General features: G+C 42.4%; 1 protein-coding gene across 1 annotated transcript in view; it reads right to left on the reverse strand.

Annotated features, from left to right (window-relative positions):
- MYO7A (myosin VIIA) overlaps window positions 1–24,880 on the reverse strand; it is a 150,777-nt gene that overhangs the window by 119,814 nt on the left and 6,083 nt on the right. Inside the window, exons 2-8 of the mRNA XM_027848154.1 lie at window positions 24,239–24,391; window positions 12,310–12,494; window positions 6,963–7,084; window positions 4,627–4,769; window positions 2,979–3,092; window positions 1,786–1,939; window positions 365–441 (exon numbers count right to left, since the gene is read on the reverse strand). Of these exons, the coding sequence (XP_027703955.1) occupies window positions 365–441; window positions 1,786–1,939; window positions 2,979–3,092; window positions 4,627–4,769; window positions 6,963–7,084; window positions 12,310–12,494; window positions 24,239–24,391 (948 nt within the window). The remainder of the gene's footprint in view (window positions 1–364; window positions 442–1,785; window positions 1,940–2,978; window positions 3,093–4,626; window positions 4,770–6,962; window positions 7,085–12,309; window positions 12,495–24,238; window positions 24,392–24,880) is intronic.

Genomic DNA, 24,880 nt, shown 5'->3' on the forward strand with positions numbered 1-24,880 from the left:
TGTAGCTGCTGTACGTGCTACATGCAGCTTCTTGGAGCCACAGGTGAGAGTTGAATACCAGATGGACCCTCAAAGTGGATGAGCAGCAGCCCTCACACCAGAGGTGCTAGTGCTCCCTGACACCCCATACACTCCAATTATACTCATATCCATGCCAGATAAGTGTAAAATTGGGGCTGCATTAGTTTCAAAAGGATTTATGACTTTACCTGCTGGTTGCTGGTTTCACTAACCCAAAGTAGCCCCAATCCTCCTCTCTTCCTTTCTCTCCCCCCCCCGCCAGCTCCCTCTCCTACCTGGTGTTCCCCCAAACGGCAACAGAAATGCTCCCCCCCCCACCAGGAACATCAATTTCCAGACTTACCTCAAGCAGAGATGCAGTTGTGGCTAAGGAAGGAGAGAAGAGAACCTCACAAGCATCTAAGTTTTCAAATGTTCTGGCTGCAGGGGAACAAAGACAGGTAGTCAAACAGTCCTAGAGGATGAGGAAGGCTCTACTGGAGACTCCCCACCCCATGCTTGGAATAGATTCCCTGCATGTCTCTCTGCCTATTGAAACCCTCCTCTTCCATTAAGGTCCAGGTTAGGGGGCACCTGAAATGATCATAGGATCATAAATTGTGCATTTGGACCTCAGAGGCCTTTCGGTTCAGCTCTCTCATCGGTGAAGTGACTCATCCAAGGTCACACAGGTAGTAAGTATCAGATATGAGGTCTGAATTCAGGTCCTCTGACTCCGGAGTCATTGTACATAAACCTCTCCAAATTCTCTTGGAGTGATTTCCCTGGGCTCTCCTTTGCTCTCTACCTTGTATCCTGCTTATTTATATATACAGCATCTCTTTTTTTTCACCCCCCTGAAAGACTTTAAGCACCTTGAGGCATTTAGGTGCTGTGAACACTAGACTTGGACTTAGGCAGACTTGAATTCGAATCCTCCCTGAAATATTCACTTGGGACCTTAGAGGTCATTTAGCCCACCTCTCTCATTTTAAGAGGAGTCAATCAAGGCCTAGATAGGTCAAGTGACCTGCCAAAGTAACAGAGGTGGGGCAGCTAGGTGGCGGAATGAATAGAGCACCAGCCCTGGAGTCAGGAGGACCTGAGTTCAAATCCAGTCTCAGACACATAACACTAGCTGTGTGATCCTGGGCAAGTCACTTAACCCCATTGCCTAGCCCCCTCCCCCCAAAAAAATCACACCAAAGTAACAGAGGTGGCAGACTTGGGATTCAAACCCAAATACTTTGATTTTTAATCTAGCATTCTTTTCCCTATCTGCCATTAGGTTCCCAGTCTCACATCATGAATGCTTGTAGGGATAGAGATGATCTGATTGGAGGCCTGGAGGCTATGCCTGGTGTTTATACCCTCTGGGAAGAGAAGTACTTGTTGGGTAATTTTCAGATCTCACCATGAGGCTACAATACTTTTTAGGGCACCTTTGGTGGTGAATAATAATCATAGAATCATAAAATGTTAGAAGGGACCATAGAACATAGAAGGTCAGAGCTGGGGGGGGGGGGGGGGCAGGACTTAGAACATAGAATGTAAATACAAGAAGAGACTGTTAGAACATAGACTACTAGAGCTGGAAAGGGGAAATTAATGAAATAAAACATAGAATTTTAGAGCCAAAAGAGACCTTAGAGATTATTTCATTCTCTCTCCACATTTTACAGATGAGGAGACTGAGAGCCAGCGAAAGCAAGTGACTTGTCCAAGGTCACACAGCAAGTTAGTAGCATAACATCCAGCCTCACACCCAGATTCCCCCATCTTTACCTTCATATTTTAGATTGCCCATGTGCAAAATAGAAGCCAGGAGCTTGGAGATTTCCCAATTCTCTGTGTCAGTGAACATTAGCACTTTCATGGCAGAGCGGATATTGGCATATTCCTTGCTGTCATCTCGGCCATCACAGGTGGTACAGTTGCCCTGAGGACAAACAGACCAGGGTGAGGCTGGGGCTGGGAAGACCCAATCACTGGCAAAAGGTGCCACGCCCTGAATGTTGGGCATCTCTATGTCATGCCTCACGTCAAAGCCATCAGCCCACATGCTATGGGCTCAGCCCTGCTGACTCCATAGGCTCAGCCCTGCTGACTCCCGCTTCTAACCTCTAAGTCACTCAGAGGGCAATGAAAGCATCTTGTTTTCTTCTGGTCTGTTTGCCAGCATCTTACTTTTTAAGTCATGTCTGATAACCTTGATTCAAAATTGTTTTTCCCCTCTTCCAGATTAGACAAATAGAGTAATAACCGCTGATCTTCAGGTACTATAACAATCCTGTATGAGCAAAACGCTTGACAGTTTACAAAGGGCTTCATGGCTAACAAAGTGCTTTTAATAATAGCTAACATTTATATTATGCTTTAATTTGCAAAGTACAAATTTTATTTTTAATTTTTTACTCACATCAAACATATATTTTATATATGAGGAAACTGAGGCAGACAGAATTTCAATGACTTTCCCAGGTTCACACAGCTAGTAAGTGTCTGAGGCTGGATTTGAACTCAGGTCTACCTGACTTCAGGCCTGGTGCGCTGTCCAGGACTTCAGCTTACTCACTACTAAAATAAGGGGATGGGACTAGGCACTTAGGTGGCGCAGGAAATAAAGTAGCCCTGGTAACAGAAAGACCTGAGTTCAAATCCTGCCTCACACACTTAGGGGCTGTGTAACCCTAAGGAACTCATTTAACATCTTTGTGCCTCAGATTCTTCATCCGTAAGATGGAGTTAATGATAGCACTTGGCTCACCAGGTTATTGTACAGATCCAATGAGATAATGATATACACAAAGGACCTTACAAACTCTAGAGTGTCATGTAAGCATCTGCTATCATCATCATCATCTATGTCCCGACTCAAACTGACCCGTTTCCATTCCCGAAGGAGCTCTTTCCCCAGGAGGGGGGAGGCGCTCCTGGTGCCTCATGGGAGGCTCTGGGGGCCCACCTGTTGCTCTTACCATGGCCAGATAGTTGTAATCAGTGGCTTGACCCAGGCCCAATTTCTTCTTCTGGTCTGCAGTCATACCTTCAAGCATACAGTAGAAAACATGGTAATTCCGCTCATCTGGAGCCTGGAAGAGGAGAGGACGGGAGAGAAAAGGAGGAATAATAGAGGAAAAGATGGGAAGGGAGAGATAGAAAAGGTGATGGAGTGGGAGACAAGGAAAGAGGAGACAATTAGGGACTGAAACGAAGGTTGGCAGGTGTTGGAGACCAGCTAAACTCTGACTGTAATAGGAAAGAGATCTGGCCTCGTGCTTTAAAGTCCTCATTTCCTGCTCCCCTTCCGTGCCCACTGCCAGAGAAGGCCAGAGTGATTGGGGAGGGACAATGGATAGCCTGGTTGGGTGATGAGGATATAGAGAACACCATCAGAGACCCCACAAAAAAAGAAGCTAGCCCCCAAATGGCCTTGTAGCATCGTTGAATCCTAAACATTTAGGCTGGCAGGAGATCCAGATGGCAATCCCTGGAGAAACGCTGTCCAGCTGCTGGACACAGCCATCCCCCTGCTCCCCTCATCGCCTGCTGCTGTGACCAGACCTGGTTAGCAGCCTGAGTCCTTGGACAAGGGGGTTTCTTCACACACTGAGTCAGAGGCAAGCTGGGACTAGAGAACAGCTCTCCACTTTCCCAGCTCCAGGTTCCTTCCATTGAACCACCACCCAAAAGCTATTAGCCCCTACTGTGCAGGGCTGGCCCCAGGACAGGAAGGGACATTGAATGTCAAGCAGTTTCAACTCCCTGGTTTTTTAGAGAAGAAACCAAGGTCCGGAGAGACTCATTCAAAGTCAAACTGGTGGTGAGCAGCAGAGTACGAATTCAAACCCAGGTCATCTGCATCCAGGATTGGGGTCATTTCCACTGCACTGCCCTGACACGTGCCCTCTCCCAACTTTGGGCATTTTCACTGACTTTCCTCCATGGCTGGAACACTCTCCCTCTGCCTCTGCCTCCTGGCCTCCCTGCTTCCTTCTAGCCCCAGTGAAGCCAATGCCTTCCCTCCGAAACCGCCCTCAATTTCTCCTGTATTTGGCTTGTCTGTATGCAGTTTTTTGCAAGTTTTCTCACCCCTTAGACTGAGTTCCTTGAAAGCAGAGGCTGTCTTTTATCTTCTCTGTATCCCTAGTGCTTACCACAGTGCCTGGCACATAGTAGGTACTTATTGCTCATATATAAGTATAAATACTTAATGGGGAAGGAGGCAGCAGGTTAACAGGGGGAGATATCTTTGGGTGAGTCTTCAAGCCCCCTACCTCTTTAAAGCCCAGCAGGCATGGATTCAGTCAACTAGCATTTATTAAGTGCCTGCTATGTGCCATGAGGCACATTGGGAATATAAAGTAAAAAGAAAAAAAACCCAGTCATGGTTCTCAAAGAGATCACAGGGGAGACAACATGCAAACAACTTTGTACCAACAAGCTATATATAGGATAAATTAAAAATAATGAACAGAAGAAAGATATTAAAATTAAAGAGGATTGGGAAAGGCTTCTTGTAAAAGATGGGATTTTAGCTGAGGTGTGAAGGAAAGACTGACTCACAGAACCCCAGAATGTCCAGCCTGGGCCCGCAGTGCATCCCGACCCTAACCCTGGCCCCACCTGTCTGCAAACGCGAGACTTCTCTAACAGGTACTGCTCGATCTTGGCCCCCTCGATGGCTCCTCTCTTGTTAAAGTGGATGTCGATGTACTTCCCAAATCGGCTGGAGTTGTCGTTGCGGATAGTTTTTGCGTTCCCAAAAGCTGCAAAGAGACCCCCGCCCGCCCGCCCAGCACACAATTGAGGCTAATGCTGCCTTTGAGAGGACCTTTTCCAGGCTAGCCTCAACCATGGGGGCCTGTGCCAGGACCAGAGTCCTGACCATCACTTCATGTAGATATCCAGTCCCAGGATGCCGCAACTTCCCATATACTTACAAAGACACACACCCCTGCCCAACCCTAGACCTGAGTCCTCATCCTTGGCAAGGAGCCCTCATCCCTAACTCCGAGTCTTCATCTCTAAATTGTATCGTCTATCTCTCTGATTTAGCTGGAAGCACTTTAAAACATTTCCAGACCTGAATTTGTGAGCTCGGAAGATGCCTATCCTTACACATGTGTTTCTAAACCTTTCAGATTAACACCCAGGCAGGGGCCACATCCCTCGTCCCCCTTCTCTACAGTCCAGCAGTGTCAGCCCAGGCCTCACTCATTCTCCCAGGGTTGCTGGGAGGAAGGAACTCTAGAAAGATCTTACTCCCCTTAATGGCTTCTTTCTTACTAAGAGGATGTTGATACATTTCCCAATAATGGGATTAGGGTCATGAAAGGAACACAAATATGGGGGCATGAGGCTTCTGAGGAGGACGAGATTGCTTCCAGGGGTCAGAGAAGGCTTCCCAAAGGAGGCAGCATTGCAATGAGTCTTCAAGGATAGGAAGGAACTGGACATGCAGAAATGGAAAGGTTTGGGGAGGACATTTCAGACCGAAAGAACAAAATAAGCAAAGGCACTAAGAAAAAGAAGCATGCTGAATGTTCAGAAAAGGTGACTGACCCAATATGGCTCCCTGAAGGGTTACATATTGGAGAACGATGGGAAGAGTTGGAGAGGAATAGACTAGGGAGAGCCTTGAATACCAAGTTAAAAAATTTAGCTGTGGAGATGGAGAGTTATGGCAGTAGGAGAGGGATAGCATGAGAATGGCCTTTTGGGAAGGTTGGCAGGACCCTGTGAACGGGAGAGGTTGGAAGGAAAGGGCTGGAAGGCAGAAACTCACAAGGAGGTTAGCTACAGTGGTAACCCTGAGAATGGCAGAGGAACCCAAACACATAAGGTGATTCTCCACTCATAAAACTGACCTTCCTCTCTCTTCCCTCCTCACCTTTCTTCAAGGTGGTCCCTCTGCTTAAATGTCTCCTCCTCCATCTGTCTCTGCCTGCTGAGATCTTTCCAGGCCCAGCTCAGGGTCCTTTCCTCCATGAAGCTTCCTCTGACTCCCCCACACCTCTTTGTGCTCTTGAATGTGAGCTATTATTATCTCACAGCTCAGTTTTTATTTTGTGCCTGTACTTGCCTCTCCAAAGCCTACCTGTCCTTCAGGGTCTAGCCCACTGCTCTAGCAAGCCTTCTTAGACCATCCCCACCAAGACTAAACTCCTGTTCCCAATATTGAACCCAACCTCTCTCCTTTCTCTGAATCCTACAGTCCTTAGGAGCCCACACAACATGGCATTTACTTATGCTGCTCTATAATCTTCGCTGGTTGTTTCCTGTTGGGTGAATCATGCCTTCTTGCCTTAAAAATAAGTCCCTTGAGGGAAGTTTTCTCCTTCTCTTGTCATGCACAGTGTCTGAAACAGGGGTGGACAAATAGTGTGTGCTCCACAAATACTCACTAATTGGATATCTTAAAGATTTAATCAAAATTGAGTTTCCAGGTGGCCTCTGCTCCTCAGTTCACTGGTTTTCACGTAGAACGTAAAAACTGGAAGGGACCTTAGCAATCACTGAGTCCCTTTTTATACAGGTGGACATTATTACCCAGAAATATGAGGTGACTGGCCTGATGTCACACAGCTAGTGAGCAGAAGAATGAGGTTACCAGGCCAGTCCTCTGGCCATTGGTCAGTTTTCTTTCTACTCTATAACAATGCTTCTCAGGGCTCAGCCCCTGGCAGTGACCTCTTTTTGCCTATCCCTTGCTAAGTGCCAGGGGACAACGTGCTGGATGATGGAAGAGGTGAAGGGACTGGAAATCAATGTTAATGTGAAAATCACAAGATCTCCCAAATATCCCGGGCATGCAGCCTTGGCTTCCCAGTTCCTCTTGATGCTGCTGCTAGATCATGTCTTCCTTCTCATTGTCCTTGTCTCACAAACTTTAAAGCCACCCTGAGACCCTTTCCCCCCAGTCTGTCCTCTCTCATGGAGATCCCGGAAGCCCAGCCTACCTTCCAGGATGGGATTGGCTTCCAGCACTTGCTGCTCAATCCAGGAGTGCTGCCCACTGATGGCTGCCAGGAACTGAAGGATCAGCTTGGTGCTTTCTGTCTTCCCAGCCCCCGACTCACCACTAGTCAATAACGAATGCAATGTATGTGAGCTAGCGTTCATGCAACCCCAGACTCTCAGCATCACAGAGTCAAAGGATCGGGGCCATGAAATCTCTGACTGATAGGATCATCCTTCTAGAATCTTAGAATCATAGAATAATAATAATCTTAGAATCCTAGGTTCATAATCAACAAATATTAGAGCCGTATTTATCATATCTTAGAAGCAAACATTAATACTCATAGATTCCTGAAATCCTAAATTCATACAAGCATGCCATACTAGTGCCACAGTCTTAGAATTCTAAAATTAGTTATAGAATCTTAGAATTATAGTTAGAGATTCTTAGAGTTATAGAGTAAGAGTAGGCATAGAATGCTAGGATCTTGGAATCCTAGTCAGAGAATTTAGAAATACAAAATCATAGCAATAGAAATTTATAATCGTATTATTAGAATGGTAGAGTCATGAAGTACTAGAATCCTAGCATCACAGACATAAAATCCTGAAATGATAGAGTCAAAGTAATGGAATCTTACAGTCATAGAATAATAAAATTCTAGAATCTTAGTTATAAAATATTTCATGCATAGTCTTTTAATCATGAAATAATTATAGAATCCTAGAATTACAGTCATAAGATCCTAGTATCATAGTCATAGGATATTCAGATCACAGAATTATAGATCCAAGAGTCTTAGAATCACAGGAAAAATATTTATGTAATTCTAGAACTATAGAATCACAGTAAAAAAAAATTGTAGAATCAAAATGATTAAATTTTTAAAGAGTAGACTTCGAGTCCTGACTCCTAGAATCATAGGTTCAAAGAGTTCCCAAATCTTACAATAACAGAATAATATTTATAAAATATTATCATCATAGAAACACAGACTCCTAGTTGTAAGAATCTTAGAAATATAGAAGTATAGATATAGAATCAAGGGATCTGAGAGTCATAGAATTTGAGAAGCCCAGAACGAGAGAATTCTAGAGTTAGTCATAGAATTTTAGAATTCTAATTACATTGTATTCTAGAACCAAAGCTCTCTAACTGCTACCTTGGGGTCCCACAGTACTGATCAGGGAGAGCTGTCCCTAGCTAGCCCAACACTGACTCAACCTTCTACACTGCTGCTCTTTAAAGATCTTCATGCCATAACTCATTAGCTCTGACCCAACTTGCCACCACCCAACCCTCTCTTGGGCTCTGTGTTCTTTCCTAACTGGTGACAGTTAGTTCACTATAATTAGCCTGACTAAGACCCTCTCTAGCTGTCTTCATGCCATGCTGCCCAGTGGTGTATGCCACTCCACCATCTCTCTCTACCTCTAGCTCTGGGAATAGTAATTAAATCAATGCTACCATTGCTGGAAAGAAAATGCCAATTAACCACGTTATACCTCTACTCACTTACCATTTAACTTTCCACTCCAAAATGCCTCTCACCATACTTCTATATATACTGTCTTCCCTATTAGAATGCAGGCTTCTTGAGAGCAGAGACTATATTTCTTTTTATATTTATATTACTAAAGCTTAGCACAATGTCTGACACACATAAGTGCATAAAAATACTTTTTTATGGATTCATTCATTCACACTGATAAAAAAAACTAGTCTTTTAGACGTATAGAATCCTAAACTCATTGTCATAGAATCTATAATAGTATCCAGGAATTATAGTCATAAAATCTTGGAACAATAAACTAGGGAATCCTAGAATCTAACAATCCTAAAACAAAGTCACAAAATTTTAGAATGATGGAAATTTTAAGAGTCATAGGATCCTAGAATCATTATTCTATTGTAGAATCCTAAAAGTATAGTCCTATAATTTTAGAATCCTAGAGTCATGGGATCGTAGATGAATAGTTGTAGAATTTTAGCACCAAAGAATTATTATAGTCATTGATTCTTAGAATTATAGAATTCTAGAGTCATAATTATCAGATTCTGGAATCGTCATTGAATCACAGTTATAGGACCCTAGAATAATAGTCATAGAATAAAAAAGTCCCTTAAAATAATAAAATGACAATTATAAATTCTTATGATCAAATCCTAAATTTGATCAATTCCTTTAGAATCCTAAAATCATAGCCTTAGAATTACAGTTACAGACTCTTTAGAATTATTGGTATAGGATCTTAGAATCCTAGAACCTTAGCTTAGAACCACAGAGCCCCAGATGCCTAGAATATTAGTCAAAGAATGGTAGACATCGACTCAGAATAACTATTCTCTAACTATAGATTATAATAACTATAATTATAGTTATAATAACTATAGGATTTTAGAAACATAGTAACAGAATCATGGCCATAGAATCCTATAATCAGGGGTATGCTGAAGCCAGCTCTTAATGGCTTGTAAGAGCAGAGTGGTAAATTTTCTGGGTCAGCATTGGCACCTCAGAAATCGGCAAACATTACAAATCAGGCTTTGATTGTTTTCTTGATTATCTAAATTTGAGAAAGTGAAAAAAATGTTAATAATGCAAATTAAATTTAAAAGTGGCAGCCAGGTGACTCAATGGATAGAGTGCTAGACTTGCAGTTGGGAAGACCTGAGATCAAATCCAGCCTTGGACACGTAACTGTGTGACCCTGGCCAATTCACTTAACCTCATTTGTAAAATGAGGGCAATAATAAGCACTTACCTTTCAGGGTGGTTGAAAGGATCAAATGAGATAATATCTGTGCTTAGCACAGTGACTGGCACATAGTAGGCACTTAACAAAAACTTGTTTCCTTCCTTCCTAAAAGTATGTCATGCATACATTTTTTTATAGTTGACTGACAAATATCAGCCAATACCAGTATAGCTCTGTCCATAATAGTAATAGTCTCTTAATTGTCAAATCTTAGAATAATAGGAATAGAATCTTGTAATCATATAATTAGAATCATGTAATTCCAGAATTAGAAAATCCTCACATTATTATTATAGAATCATATAATCAAATAGTCATAGGATATTAATATCATCACTGTAGACTTTTAGAATTATAGTGATAGAATCCTACACTTAGAATCCCAACATATTCACACAATATTCACAGAATGATAGAATTGTAGAATTTTAGAATTTAGAATCAATGAATCACAGTCACAGAATCATAGAATCATGGAATCTTTAGACTTCAGAATTAACAAATCATAGTTATAGAATCATAAAATGATGGGATCTTTATAATTTAGAAACAATGAATCATGGTCACAGAATTATAGAATCATGGAATCTTAGAATTTAGAATCAATAAATCACAGACATTGAATCCTAGAATCGTAATCATAGAGTTTTAAAATCAGGGTGTCATAGTCATGGTATCCTAGCATTATAGTCACAAAATCTTTGACTCACAAAATCATAGTATAATCTAGAGACAGTATAATCTAGTGGAAAGTATAGCACTAGATTTTTAGTCCAAAGTCCTTGCTCAATCTCATCTCTGACACTTACTCCCTCTGTGACCTTAAGAAGGTCAAACCTGTGTCTTTTGACTCTAGATCAAGGTCTCTTTCCATTGTATGACATTGTGTTATTTCTTTGCCTCCCTAGCAGCATCTTACACCAGATTCGATCCCCAGCAGGTTTCCAATATGTGGTTGTGGAACTGAATTCTTACTTGTCCTAAAATTAACTCTTCTAAACTGTTGGAGGAAAGGTTGCCTCATCTGAAGATTGGAGGAGAATTCCTGTGGTTCATTACTGTCATAATTTTATAAGCCCAAGGCTTCTATTACTTTAGGAATTTGGATCTCAGTGGCCTCATCTGTACTACCTGCTGTACAGGGATTCTGAAAGGACCAAATGTCTTGATGGATGTAAACATCTCTGTAAACCAGAAAGTAGTAAATACATGTGATCGGCAGTTCTTGTTGATGATATTGTCAGCATCATTTTAATCTCATTTTCTCATCTTTTTATTATCATTATTATTTGCTCCCATCTCCTTCTAGTTTCTCTCCTGATGCAAAAGTTCAAAACAACGGTCCATTCACTACTCTTTACTCATGCTGTCTCCTATATCCTGAATCTGTCTCTTTCCCCCATCTTTCCTACCTGTTGACATCCTCTCTGTCTTTCAAAGCCTTAGGTCAGAGGCCAACTCATTTCTGAGGATTGGGCATGAGAATTTCCTGATCTCCCAAGCTGGGATATATTTCACCCTTATCTGATCTCTTGGTACTGTCATATACCTCTAATTTTTCTATTATCCTTCAATACTATAGTTATTATTTGCTTCCCTGTCTTATGACCATTATTAGATTATAAACTGCATGAGGACAGGAGCCTTATCTCTGATTGAAGCAAAAAGGTTGCCAAATAGTAGATAATAAATGAACAGGTAGGTGGTACAGTGGATAGAGTGCTGGACTGGAAGACTCATCTTTGTAAGTTCAAATTCAGGCTCAGACACTTACTAGCTATGTGACCCTGGGCAAATCACTTAACCCTGTTTGTCTCATCATTCCTTCTCTAGCTAGAGAAGGAAATGACAAACCACTTCAGGATCTTTGCCAAGAAAGCCCCAAATGGGGTCGTGAAGAATTGGACACAACTGAAAAATGACTAAACAACAATAAATGCTGAATAAGTGAATGAATCCTTTTTCAGATGCTAGAACTAATATGAATGAACTACCAAGGCCACTCCTTGCTTCCACCTGACTGAACTGGGTTCTAGTTCAACTCTAGCATTAACTTGTTGTGTGATGTTGGCAGTGGTGTGCTGGAACCAGCTCATAAGGGCTCAAGAGAACTGATTGTTAAATTTTTGGTGTGAGCATTTATGCTTCAGAAATTGTAAAATGCTATAAATCAGGACTTAATTTATTGTTTTGTTGATTTCTAGACTTAAAAAAGTAATGGAGAAAATGTTAATAATACATATTAAACTTAAAACTATGTTGAATATATTTTTGTTTTGGAGGGCTGGTTGTTAAACATCTACCAACACACCCCTGGGTATTAGCTAAGTTTCTTTCCCCCTCCTCTTCCTTCCCTGGTTTTCTTCTTTGTAAAATGAAGGGGTTGGACTACTTGATCTCTAAGGTCTTTTTTTAACTCTGCAATTTATGTTCCAAGGCTCTGTCCAGTCCTAAAGTTCTGTGTTCTAAGCAACTCCTCCATTCTGAAATTCTACATTCTATGCCCCAAGGCCCTATCCAGCTTTACCATTTGATAGTTCTATGACCCTATGCTTGCTTCCTTCCTTTCCTGTGCCTCTGGCCCACCTGATGATACAGCATTGGTCTCGGCTGTTCCGTTTCATGTTGAAGTAGCAGTTATCAGCAATGGCGAAGATATGTGGTGGCATCTCTCCAATCTTTTTGTTGGTGTATTGGCGTATCTGTTCTGGTGAATAGATGGGGAGGAGCTGGTAGGGGTTCACAGCCACCAAGATGGACCCGGTATATGTCTGAAGAGAGACAAACATGGTGCCCATGGGCAGTACATTGGACTATTAGGGATGGGGGGAGAGGGAAGAGAAATCTGGGATGGGTATGGTACTGTCTTTTTTTCTGGCAAGGAGTGGCAGGTCCTGAACACTCTGCCCCATTGCCTCATCCCCAGCTTAGGGGAATTCATCCTGACCCCCTGGCTCAGTTCTATTGACTGGACAGCTTATACCGGAAGGACTTTGACCATTTCTTAGCACTGTACTTTAGAAGATGTATAGACAAGCTGGGGCACAAACACAGGCGGGAAACCAGACTGGTGAGAGACTTGGAGAGTAGGCCATGTAAGGAATATGTGAATGTACAAAGAGGACTACGTGAAAGTACTAGAGTTGTTTAGCCTGGCGAAGAAAAGACTCAAGGGAACCATGTTATCTCTTCAAATAATAAGGTGCAGACGTCTACGGCTCTCCAAGGCAGAATCAGCACTAATGGAAGGGTAGATTTTGGTTGGGTATGAGAGAACTTGCTCATAATCAAAGGCTCGAACAATGGAAGTGACTGCCCCATCCCCACACCTCTACTTTCCTACCAAGTATCCCAGTGTTCTTATAGGGACCTTACTTTGCACAATATTGATATGTTCTCCCTATTCGGTTTGTCTGAGTTAGTCCCAAGCATCTTTGCCTGGAGCTCAGGATAGGCTGCATCCAAAGGGTCATTTGTAAATGGACTGCAAGGGGCCCTGGGGAGTGGTGAAAGATGGATCCTTGGCCTGTACTGCTGGGCTCTAGAATTCTGTGATTAATCTCAGCCTATAAAGGTTTCAGCCATTCCAAGATATTTCGAGTCTTCTCACAAACATCCTAGGCATTTTACCCTCCCCTCCCCCACCAGACAGGTAATGGTGCCCTCAGCTACCCAACATGCATAGCCTCACACCCCTGCAGAGCCAAGAGTCAGTCAACAAGCATTTATTAAGCACCTACTGTGTGCCAGGCACTGTGCTAAGCGCTTTCATTCTTTAGGATGAAAGGTCTCTCCCTTTTTTGTCAAACAAGCCCTGGATGATTAGAACTAGGGGACAGAGTCCTGAGCTGAACTGGATTGCATTGCTCAGGAAAGGCAGTCCTAGTTCAACAAGAAGAAATCTAGAATAGGGATCTCCAAAGTAGCAAGTTCTATTCTTGGCTCTTCCCCTGACTCACTATGTGACCTTGGGTAAGTCATCTCTCTTTTCTGAACCTCAGCTTCTATCTCTGTAAAACATTCCTTTCTACTTTTCACGTTTTATATTTTAAGGAGTCCTTCAAACTCTAATTTTAGAACAGTGTATTGGAATGAGTACTGAATTCAAGTCATAGCTGTCCAAATAATTGAAGTTCTCTGTCCTTAATAGAGAATGCTTCCTTGTCAGGTTTGTGACCTACTTCCTAAACTCATTATCTGTTTCCTCCTTCTGGACAGGTGGTCCATAGTATATTCACAGTACACTTACTAAGAAGACTTGAGTTTTGTTTTTTGGTTTTTTTTTTTGTTTGTTTGTTTTGGCTAGGCAATGGGTCACACAGCTAAAGACTTGGGTTTTTGAAGCCTATCCCTGACACTTCTATGTTATTCACTATTCCAATATTCAAATTCTCATCTGTCAAATGGGGAGAAGGGATTTAATTGAACCAATCTACCTCACAACGTGGCCGTACAAAAAATGCTGTGTTCATCCTTAAATGATATAGGATTGGGTGATATTATTATCACTTCTACATTCTCTCCTCCCACATGCTGCCCACATGCAGATGTAAAGGAGATGCATTCAGGCAAGGTTAGTAAAGTTCTCCAAGACAAAAGACAATGGAGGTGTGCAGAAGGAGAGTGATGATGTCATGGAGGGGACAAGAGAGAGCCAACACTAAAGACATAAAGCATCAGAATGAAGACGATGGTGAGGGGCACAGAACCAAGCAGTGGGTGACTGCTCTGATGAAAAGTGGATGAGTTTGGAGACAGAGGAAAGTGATGCAGGCAGAGGACCATTGGGTACATACTCACCCGCCCTCCACAATTAGTCTTAAATGTGAAAGGAAATCAAAGAAACAAGGAGAAATGATTAGAGAATAAGTTGACTTATTTTCCCAAGGGACCCCACAAAGATTTTTATTTCCACCATTGTCTATACTTATCATGTAATATTGTGTATTCTAGTTGTCTGCACTGATAACTTACATTTCTACCTGACTGTAAACTCCTCAGTGATAGGGATAATGTCTTGTATTTGCTCCCTTTCACACTAGAAAGTTCCAGTTTCCTAGCTGATTGGCAGCTTCCCTGCCTATAACATCAGGAAACCAATCAGCTGTGCCTGGGCAAGAACTTACCCCTCTCTATAAATACCTGAGCTTCCCTGCCCTACAGCAACTCTCCAGCAGGGTGTGAAGATAGAGCCAAGAGTCCCAGCAACAGCTTGGCACAGTGTTGTACCAAGACCTGGCATCAGCCTTTTCTTGCAAGACTATCCAGGGTTCCCTCTTCTAATCCTTCCACCTTGGCCTGCAGCCCATCTTGCCCAAGGCTCCTGGGCTGGGTTTCTCTGCTACCCTAAGGGTTCTTACTCTTTTAGTCCCCAACCTTTTGACTCCTTCTCAGAGTCATGTTTTTAAATGTGTAAACAAAACACATAGAATTACAAAGGAAACCAATTATATAGAAAAATTGTGGAAATAATTTTTTAAAAATAGTGGGCCCCAAGTTAAGAACTCCTGCCATGGCTATGGAGGGGTCATTTCTATACATGGATCCTGTCCTAGTTCTCTTTCCTCCTTCCTCTTGGTGCCCACTTGATCGTCTCCAATTAATCCACAGCAGGCTAACTGAACAGGCCAATTGCTTTTAACAATGACTAGCTTGTGTAATTTTTCTGGGGAGTCCTTTAGTCCCAATCAATCAACAAGCATTTATTAAGGAGGGTTCTGTGGACCTCATGTCTTAACCCTTGTTCTAAAGGGGACCTGCCAGCCTGGCCCCAAGTAAATTTAAGAAGGAACTCTCAGCTAAGGAACAGCCAAAAGCTGAGGTATGTCAGAGATGGGGTATCCACCTCTGGGAGACAATAAGAGTAGCAACAGCTAGAATTTATGCAACACTTTAAGGCTTACAAAGCACTTTACGTATATCTTACTTGAACCTCACAACAACCCTGTGAAGCAGGCGCCATTTTTATCAGTCTCATTTTATAGCTGAGGAAGCTCACATAGCCAGTGTCTGGGGTAGGATTTGAACTCAGGTCTTCCTGACTCTAGTCCCAGTTCTCTTTTCACTGTTCAATCTAGCTATTGCAGGCCCCCTTTATACTACTCCTCACTTTTTCACTAATGTGGATGCCCATTATGTGATGAACAGTGGCATGGGAGGGGGAAGTATAGAACTATTTCCCCAAAAGATCATCTCCAATTTTCCTTTTAAAATGTTTCTTGCCATGTTTCCCATGACACCAATGAAGAGAAGTGAGCCACAGCCTTGGACCCACAACCCCAGAAGCATTGCTTGGATTTGAACTCTTGTTGAAATGTGGGATGCGCCTCCTGTCCTATGCACTTTTTATACTGTTAAGTTTCACCTTGCGGGGCCTGTCAGCATAGTTCTGGGTCCCTTTCTGAATTTGGGCCTGTGTGCCCAACTGGGTTCAGTTCTCTCTAATTGCCCTCTAGGTTTCTCTAGGTGTCACCAGATTGTGGAGGGGTATAGTGTTTTATGTTGATTGGGGGCTGAGGTTTGGGCCTAGTTTTGGTTTTGATTTTCCCATCCAACCTGCTATCTATGGCCTGGCTATGCTTACCCTGACCCTCTTTGTGATGGAAAAGGCCATCCACATCCAAAGAAAGAGCTATGGAGTCTGAATGCAGATCAAAGCACACTATTTGCTCTTTTTTTTTTCTTCTGTTCTGTTTGGTTTCCTCTTTCTGGTGGTTCCTCCTATTGGTTCTAATTCTTCCTTACAGCATGACTAATATGAAAATATGTTTACTAGGAATGTATGTGTATAGCCTATATCAGATTGCATGCAGTTTTGGGGAGGGAGGCAAGGAAGGAGGGGGAAAAAATTTAAAACTTAAGAGCTTATGGAAGTGATTGTTGATAAATCACAATAAATTAATAAAAAAAAGAAGTAGGACTGTTTTTGAAGCAGCGAGGTGGCTGATAGAATGCTGGATTTAGGATCAGGAAGACCTGATTTTAAAACCTTCCTCAGACACTTACCGATCCAGGGCAAGTCACTTAACCTTTCAGCCTCAGTTTCCTGATCCATAAAATAGATATAATAAAAGCACTTACCTCACAGTCTTGTTGTGAGGATCAAAAGAGATAATAATTATAGAGCACTTTGCAAACCTTAAAGCACTATATAAATACTAGCTATCATCACTATTATTATTATCATTATTCTTATTTTATTTGTTACAACAGAGGGTTCACTTCTGGGTATGGAGACTACCCAAAAACAGCTGATTGAAGAACAAAAGGCATCAATAAAGCTCATTTTAAAAAATAAAAACAATAGACTTGGACTTAATTTCGAAGGTTTGCTCTGCCTGTGACATTCCATGTTCTTTGTCCAAACATTCTATGCTTTTTTAGCCCTTAGTTTTCTCTTTTAAGGTCCTTTCCACCAGGTCTTCTATACCATCAATTTGATCAAATGAGGTAACAGATGCGTTAAGTGACCCTGGATAAGTCACTTAACCTTCTTTGCCTCAGTTTCCCCACCTATAAAAAGAGTTGGAGAAGGAAATGGCAAATCACTCCAGTATCTTTGCCAAGAAAACCCCAAACGGAGTCACAAAGAGTCAGATATGACTGAAATGATTCAGCAACAACAACAGCATATGTGAAAGGACTGCAGAAACCATAATATGCCCAGCGACTGTAAGGAGTTATCCGTATTATGTCACTGGCCCTAAGACTCCCAAGCCTTTCCTAGGAGTTTCTGCCTACATGTCTACACTGAGCATGGGACTTCAGAACCCTGGAAAGTGCCTCCTTCATTGGGCTTCCAAGGACCCACGTCCCAGGGCATGAGCCCATACATAGGTACTACACAGGCGGTCATCAGAGGGTTAATGAGGAGACAGCCTTGTTGATGCCTCTCCTACTAAGCTAGAGTAATAAAACCCTTCCCTGGGAGGAGGCCAGAGGCACAGCGAAAAGAGATAAGGGAGAAAAAGAGTCCAGGCCAGTTACCCAAAGGAAGCCTAACTCAGAACAGCTAAGGCTGAAGGGCATATAGTCCCCAGGTGGATCTGGAGAAACAGATGGAGAAAGGTCATTGTTTGTCAGAAAGAGATGATAATAATAATAATAATAATAATAATAATAATAATAATAATGATAGAATGTAAGGTTTACAAAGTGCTCTCCTTGCAATCACCCTATGAGTTGGGTGGCATGAGGATTATTCTGTCCATTTTACAGAAGGGAAAGCTGAGGTCCAGATAAGTGGGGTTATATGTCCAAGGTCAAGTAACAAGTGAGTGATAGATCTGGGCACAGGAAGCAGGTCCCTGGAGTCTCTGTCCAGGGTTCCCTTTGCTACACCACCCTCTTCCCAGAGGCCTCACCCAGGCTCTCCTCATTAAACATTCATAGTTTCACTGTTATTAGAGCAGTCTCCTAGACTATAATATAAGCTCCTTGAGAACAGGGTCTATTTCTCCTACTTCTTCTGTCTCCTCCAAACCCCTTAGCATAGAACTGAACACAAAGTCAGGATTGAGTAAATGCTACATGACCGGTTGATTTCAAATAGCCAGCTCTCTGACATGCAGGTGGGTGGTGGGAGATTGGAAGGGCCCTCTATCAAGCAAATCCATCCTTGGGTTGTGGGGAATCTCATTGACCTGATGTCCTGGTCTGCAGTTTCAAGAGTTCCACTCAGTAAACGTTTACTAAGGTGATCTCTGGCCCACCTACTGTTCTTCACACACAATACCTCATCTCTCATCTCTAGACCTTTGCATTGGCTGTACCCCATGCCTGGAATGCACCTCTGCCACTTTTCTTCCTTGGCTTCCTTCAAGAAAGCTCCAATCCCACCTTCTACAAGAGGGCTTTCCTGGTCTTCTCAGTTGAGCATTTTTTTTAACTTCTAAGATCATCTCCCTGGCTTGTATGTTCCTAATTATTTATATGTCATCTCCCCTATTAGATGGTAAGCACCTTGAGGTCAAGGACTGTTTTGGCTTTCTATGTATCCCCAGTGCTTAGCATAATTCCAGGCATATAAATGGTGATTGACTGACCAACTTACCTACTATGTACAAAGCCAGGTAGATAGCTCGGTGGCTCATTTAATAGAGTATTACACCTGGAATCAGGAAGAGTTAAAACCCAGCTTCAGAAACTTACTAGCTATGTGACTCTGGGCAAGTCACTTAATCTCTGTATGCCTCAGTTTCCTCAACTGTAAAATGGAGATAAAAATAGCATCTACTTCCCGGGTTATTGTGAGGATCAAATAAGATATTTGTAAAGCACTTAGTACAATGCCTGGCACACAGTAGGTGCTAAATTTATGCTACTTATTGTTATTATTAAATTTTATACTGGACTTTCCTATAGGGGCAGGGAAGAGGGAAGGAAGATACATTGTATAGAAATGCACAAGAGCTATTCTCTACACTCTGAAGTCTGCATTCAGGGAGAGAGGACATACCCACAAATTATTACAACTCAAGGCAGAGTATAAGTTATACTGAGTATAAAGGAGATATGATGGGAGAGAGATCATGTCTAGTTGAGAGGTCAAGGACAGCATCCTAGAGGAGGCACCCCAAAATTAACATAACACTCTTAATGTGTTCTGACCGGAAAGAATACAGGTCCATTTTTTTCTCCACTAGGGAAAGAATGGGATCATAGGTTTTAGAGCTAGAAGAAGCCTTAGAGATACAACCCAACTCCCTCTCCCTCCACTCCAGGAAAGAAGAGAAAGTCCTCTAACATCTCTGGGTCTCTGTCTCAATTAAGGTACTTGTCCAAGATCTCACATTTACAAGCAGGTCCAAGGTTCAAGCCTATATGCCCTGGCTCCAAATCAGAGAATGTAGATGGGAAGAAGAGAGAACTGAAGAGAGAACCTTAGGGCATATCATCATGAAGAGTCTCTGTCCTTAGAGAACTCTTACTCTGGGCCAGCCCATCCTCACAAGCCTCTGGGCTGGCACCTCTATTCTAAAGAATGTGACATCTGGTACTCCAGTGGGCCGGCGGTTCAGCTGCCAGGGGATGCATGCAGGCTGGTAACTTGAGAAGGTGCTGGGTAGGAGGCCCCTGAGGGTAACCCTATGCAAGCAGTGAAGGCTGCCATAACTAGGGAACAGTGCCTCAGTGCCATCACTGGGGAGAACAAGGGAGTCAATGACCACATTCTCTCATTTCTGATTGGTTCTTGGGACTTGGTGTTCTTGCTAGCCAAACTAGACCCATCATTCTTCAAGCTTCATCTCAAGGACCACCTCATGTATGACATCATAGAATCCTAGGTGTCCATAGCACAGTGCAAAGAACACTGGTTCTGGGGTCCAGGGACCCGAATTAAATCTCATCTTTGACATTTATTACGTATGTGACCAAGTCACATTTCACCTCCCTTAAGTTTCAATTTCTAATCTATAAAATGAGGGTTGGAGCTAGGTTGTTTCTGAGATCTCTTCTACCTTCATGCCTATGGTCCGATGGAGGAGACTTCAGGGAGCTCCCCCTCCCACCCACCTCCCACCCCCATCCAGTTCAGGAAGCTTCTCTCTGACATTCCTAACTCGGGGGTCATCCAGCCTATGTCTGCATAACTCCAATGTTGGGAGCTCATTCCCCACTGAAGAGGCCCATCCTACTATGAGACAACTCAGATTGTTAGAAAGTTCCTGCTGATATCGCACTGAAATCAGTCTCTGTAACTTTCTCCCATTGGTCCTTACTCTTCCCATTGAGGCCACATTAAGTAAACATGATCCACAGGACCTTGGACTTAGAGTCAGGAAGACGTGAGTTCAAATCCCACTTCAGGTAGTTAAAAGCTGTGTGACCCTGGACAAATCACTCAACCTCTGTGTCACAGTTTCCTCATCTGTAAAATGAGGGAGTTGGACTCAGTAGCCTTTAAGATCCCTTTTAACTCTAACTCTGTGATAATACGAAACTTTTAGATACTTAAACACAAATATAAAGTACTCCCAAGTCTTTTCTTCTTCTGGCTAGCTCCTTCAAACTATTCTTATAAGACATAATGATTAAAGTATAGTGGGAAAAGCCTTGGATTTAAAATATCAGTACCTAGGTTCAGATTACATGAACTGTGTGACACTGGGCAAATCACTTAACCTCTCTGGGCCTCAGTTTTCTCATGCGCAAAATGAAAGCTTTGGATTAGGTCATCTCTAAGGTCCCTTCCAACTCTAAATCCTATAATTAAGTTTTCTTTTCTACAGGGCTAAAAGTTTTTAAGGAACTTCCCCCCACCCCTTAACTCCAGGAGGGAGTTAGTGCAACTATGGTTCTCCTTATTTCACAGAGAAAGAAAATGAGGCTCCCAGAGTGGAAAGTGACTTGCCAGAGGCACAGCTGGTGAATGTTGGAGCCAGGACTTGGTTCTTGCCACACTTTCAGGTTAGTTCCTGACTCCAATTCAATTCAAGAAATATTTATTAAGCATCTACTATGTGTAAAGCTATGCTGAGTGCTGGAGGATATATAGAGTTTACCTAAGATTGTCCTTGCCTTCATGGAGCTTAGAGGGTAGGTGAGGAGAAAAGGATGGCTTCCCATGGTCAGGAACCACATTTTACTCATCTCTGTCCCTGTAATGGTACTTAGCAGAAGCCTTGCAATTAGTAAGTGTAACTTTTTCTAAACCTCCCTTCAGAACCTATTTAGGGGTCTTTTGTCCAAGAATTCCTCTAAACCCTTTCAAAAACTATTTATACTTTCAGCCTCTATCACCTGGATTAAAGCCTGACTCTGACACTGAGTATCTTTGGGTGCTTAGAATCATGGGCACCTAGGTAGTAGGCACAGTGGATAGAGTGCCACACCTGAAGTCAGAAAGACTATCTTCATGAGTTCAAATCCTACTTCAGTAACTTCTTAGCTGTATGACCCTGAGCAAGTCACTTAACCTCTGTCTGCCTCATTCTCCTCATCTGTAAAGCAAGGATAATAATAGCACCTTCCTCAAAAGTTGTTGTAAAGAGAAAATTAGATAATACTTATAAAGTGCTTTGTAAACCTTAAGTTAATGCTACAGAATCATTCTTCTTCTAATTGTTATTATTTTTATTTCTAGCTCTGATATTCAATGTCCGAAGGTTGCTTCCAGTGCTAACCTTCCATGTTCTATACCCGAAAGGTTTTTCCAAAGCTGACATTCTACATTTTAAGGCTCCTTCCAGTGCTGATATTCTATGATTCACTAATTCTACTCTGCTATGTAACATTGGGCAAGAGTTTCCTCTTCTATAAATGGAGGGCATTGGACCACTGGATGGTCCCTAAGCCTTCCAGATTTAACCACTTAAGGGCCCCTTTCAGCTCTAAAATTCTAATTGTTATATGATTCTAAGGTCCCCTCTAACTCTGACATGCTATGCTCCAAACTTCCTTCCAGATCTGATGTTTTCTGTTCTAATGTCCCTTCCACTTTTGACATTTCAAAATTCTCTGGTCCCGGGCTTCTTAACCTCAGCTTGGTAAAGTCTATGGACCCATGCTCAGAATTATGTTTTTATATGCATGAAATAAAATACATAGGATTGTAAAGGAAACTAATTCTATTGAAACACTTAGAATATTTTTTTAAAAAATTAAGTTCATGGACATCAGGTCTTAAGAACCCAACTCCAATCCACTTGGAGAAGAGAAGCCTTGAAGACTCTACCCCCAGTAACCCCACCTTAGTTCCCCCACTGCCATGGAATGAATTAGACCATCCCCATGCCGCTGTTCTTTAAGAATCATCCCAACTACATGAATCACATCAAGATACTGACCACACTACTGCATGAATGCAGCAGTCAAATGAACAATGTAATCCTATGGCCCACAGAGCTTTCAGAACCAGCGCCTGTCTAAAACACCCTACTGTATAGACCATATGATTGTGAATATTGCACAACTATTTCAACCACATGGGTGTATGGATCAGGCAACTATACAGATCATCCAACTGAACATGCCATGCATTCAGTCCAAACAGATGATGGTACAGACCAGGCAACTATAGAGACTGCCTTCATAACCAAGAAGGTAGGAAATCAGTGACTGCATTTTGGCCCAAGCATAGAACTTGGAGACAACATGGTGCAAGGATATGTGTCCTGGGCTGTTTTCTCACTCTCTTGATGACCTCAACAGTTCCATAGGGTCCATTATCATCTCCATGCAGATGATTCCCAGATCTACCTATCCAGCCTTAGTCCCAATCCTGAGCCCCAATCCTATATCACCAGCTGTCTATTGGACATTTTGAACTGTATGTCCTACAGGCATCTCAAACTCCACATGTTCAAAATAGAACTCCCAAACTCACACTCTTTTCCAAAGTTCTCCATTGGAGGAAGTGGGGCAATGGTCAGGAGGCACCTTGGAACACTGGAAGACCTTGTCTGAAATCCTGGTTCTTCCTCTAACTTACTGTGTGACTTTGAGCAAATCAGCTCTCTGATTGAGGCTTTACTTTCTCCAAATAAGAGTAGAACTGTAGATCTCCAAAATCTACTCTAACTCTGACATTCTATATCCTACATTCTAACATTCTATGTTCTAAAGTCCCTTCCAGGTCTAGCTGTGCTCTAACATTTTATGTTTATTTTATGTCACCTAAGAGGCAGCTTGGTAATAGAGTGGATGAAACACTGAACTTGGAGTTCAAATCTAGCCTCAGACATTTACTAGTTGTGTGACTCTAGGCAAATCACTTCACCTTTCAACTGCCTTAGTTTTCTCAACTGTAAAATGGGGATAATAATAGCACCTACCTCCCAGGGTTATTGTGAGGATCAAATGAGATATTATTTGTAAGCAGTGCCTGGCACATTTTGTTATTGTTGCTGTTTTTAGTCGTGTCCGACTCTCTGTGACCCCATTTGGGGTTTTCTTGGCAAAGATACTGGAGTGGTTTGCCATTTCCTTCTCCAGCTCATTTTACAGATGAGGAAACTGAGGCAAACAGGGTTAAATGACTTGCTCAGGGTCACATAGCTAGTAAATGTCTGAGGCCAGATTTGAACTCACAAAGATGAATAAATCTTCCTGACTCCAGGCCTGGCGCTCTATCTACTACAGTGCCTAGCTGCCCTGTCTGGCACATAGTAGGTGCTTAATAAACTCTTGTTTCTTTCCTTCCTAAGATCTGTTCCTGCTCTAGCGTTCTGTTCTAAGGTCCCTTTCAGGTCTGTCTGTATTCTATCCTTTCATGTACTAGGAGCCCTTTCAGCTCCAACATTCTATATACTATGATCTCTTCCATCTCTGATATGCTATGCTCTAAAACTGTCAGTCTTAAAGTCCCTTACATTTCTAAAATGTTATGACTCTATGATAAAGTAAATTCAATGTGCTATCCAAGCATTTCAGTGAAGGATGCTGCTCTCTCCAATCTCCTTCGTGCCCCAAACCCATAGAAGAGACCTATGAAAACATCTAAAGGAATTGTCTGTTGGTGGTAGTAGATGGAGGACAAGGAGAGGAGGCAGGTTTCAAAGGGTAGTCGACTCACATAAATGACATGATCCCGGTAGCGGATGAGCAGGTTTCTCAGGATGCCAGCCTCATTCAGGTCCCCTAGGCGGATCATATCCTCCACTCCATGGACAGAGGTGGGGTGCATGGGTTTGATGTTGGTGGCATTCTGTGGAGAAATCCAGTGCTCCTGTAGATAGAGGGAAATGGATGGACACATGAGTCCTTCTCTTGCCTCACTTCTTTACATTCTTCCTCCCTCCTCTTTTTCTAACTTGAATCAATTACTATAAGATTTCTGTCTAGCCAGTCTTTGCTTGAATATTTCCAATAATGGCATTGCCTTCTAAAGCAGATTGTTCCATCATTAAATATCTCTGGTCTTTTGAAAGCTCTTCATTGAGTTAAAATCTGCCTTTCTACAACTTCCCAACATTGATCCAGGCATGGAAGCCAAGAAGAGTAAGGCTAATTTCTCTCAACGACCATTCAAATGTGTCAAGATGGTAATCATATCCTGACCCCATCTCCTCCCCAAGTACTCCTTCTCCAGGCTAAACATTACAAGTTTCTCCAAGTGATTTTCTTATGTCGTGAACTTGAGACCTTTCAACATACTAGTTATTAGTCAGGAGAGGCTTCTTTGAGATGATAAGTCTTGGAATTGAGTTGTTCAAAC

The sequence above is a fragment of the Vombatus ursinus genome, unplaced genomic scaffold (assembly GCF_900497805.2).
Source record: "Vombatus ursinus unplaced genomic scaffold, bare-nosed wombat genome assembly UNPS02005659.1, whole genome shotgun sequence".
In the NCBI taxonomy this organism is placed as follows: Eukaryota; Metazoa; Chordata; class Mammalia; order Diprotodontia; family Vombatidae; genus Vombatus; species Vombatus ursinus.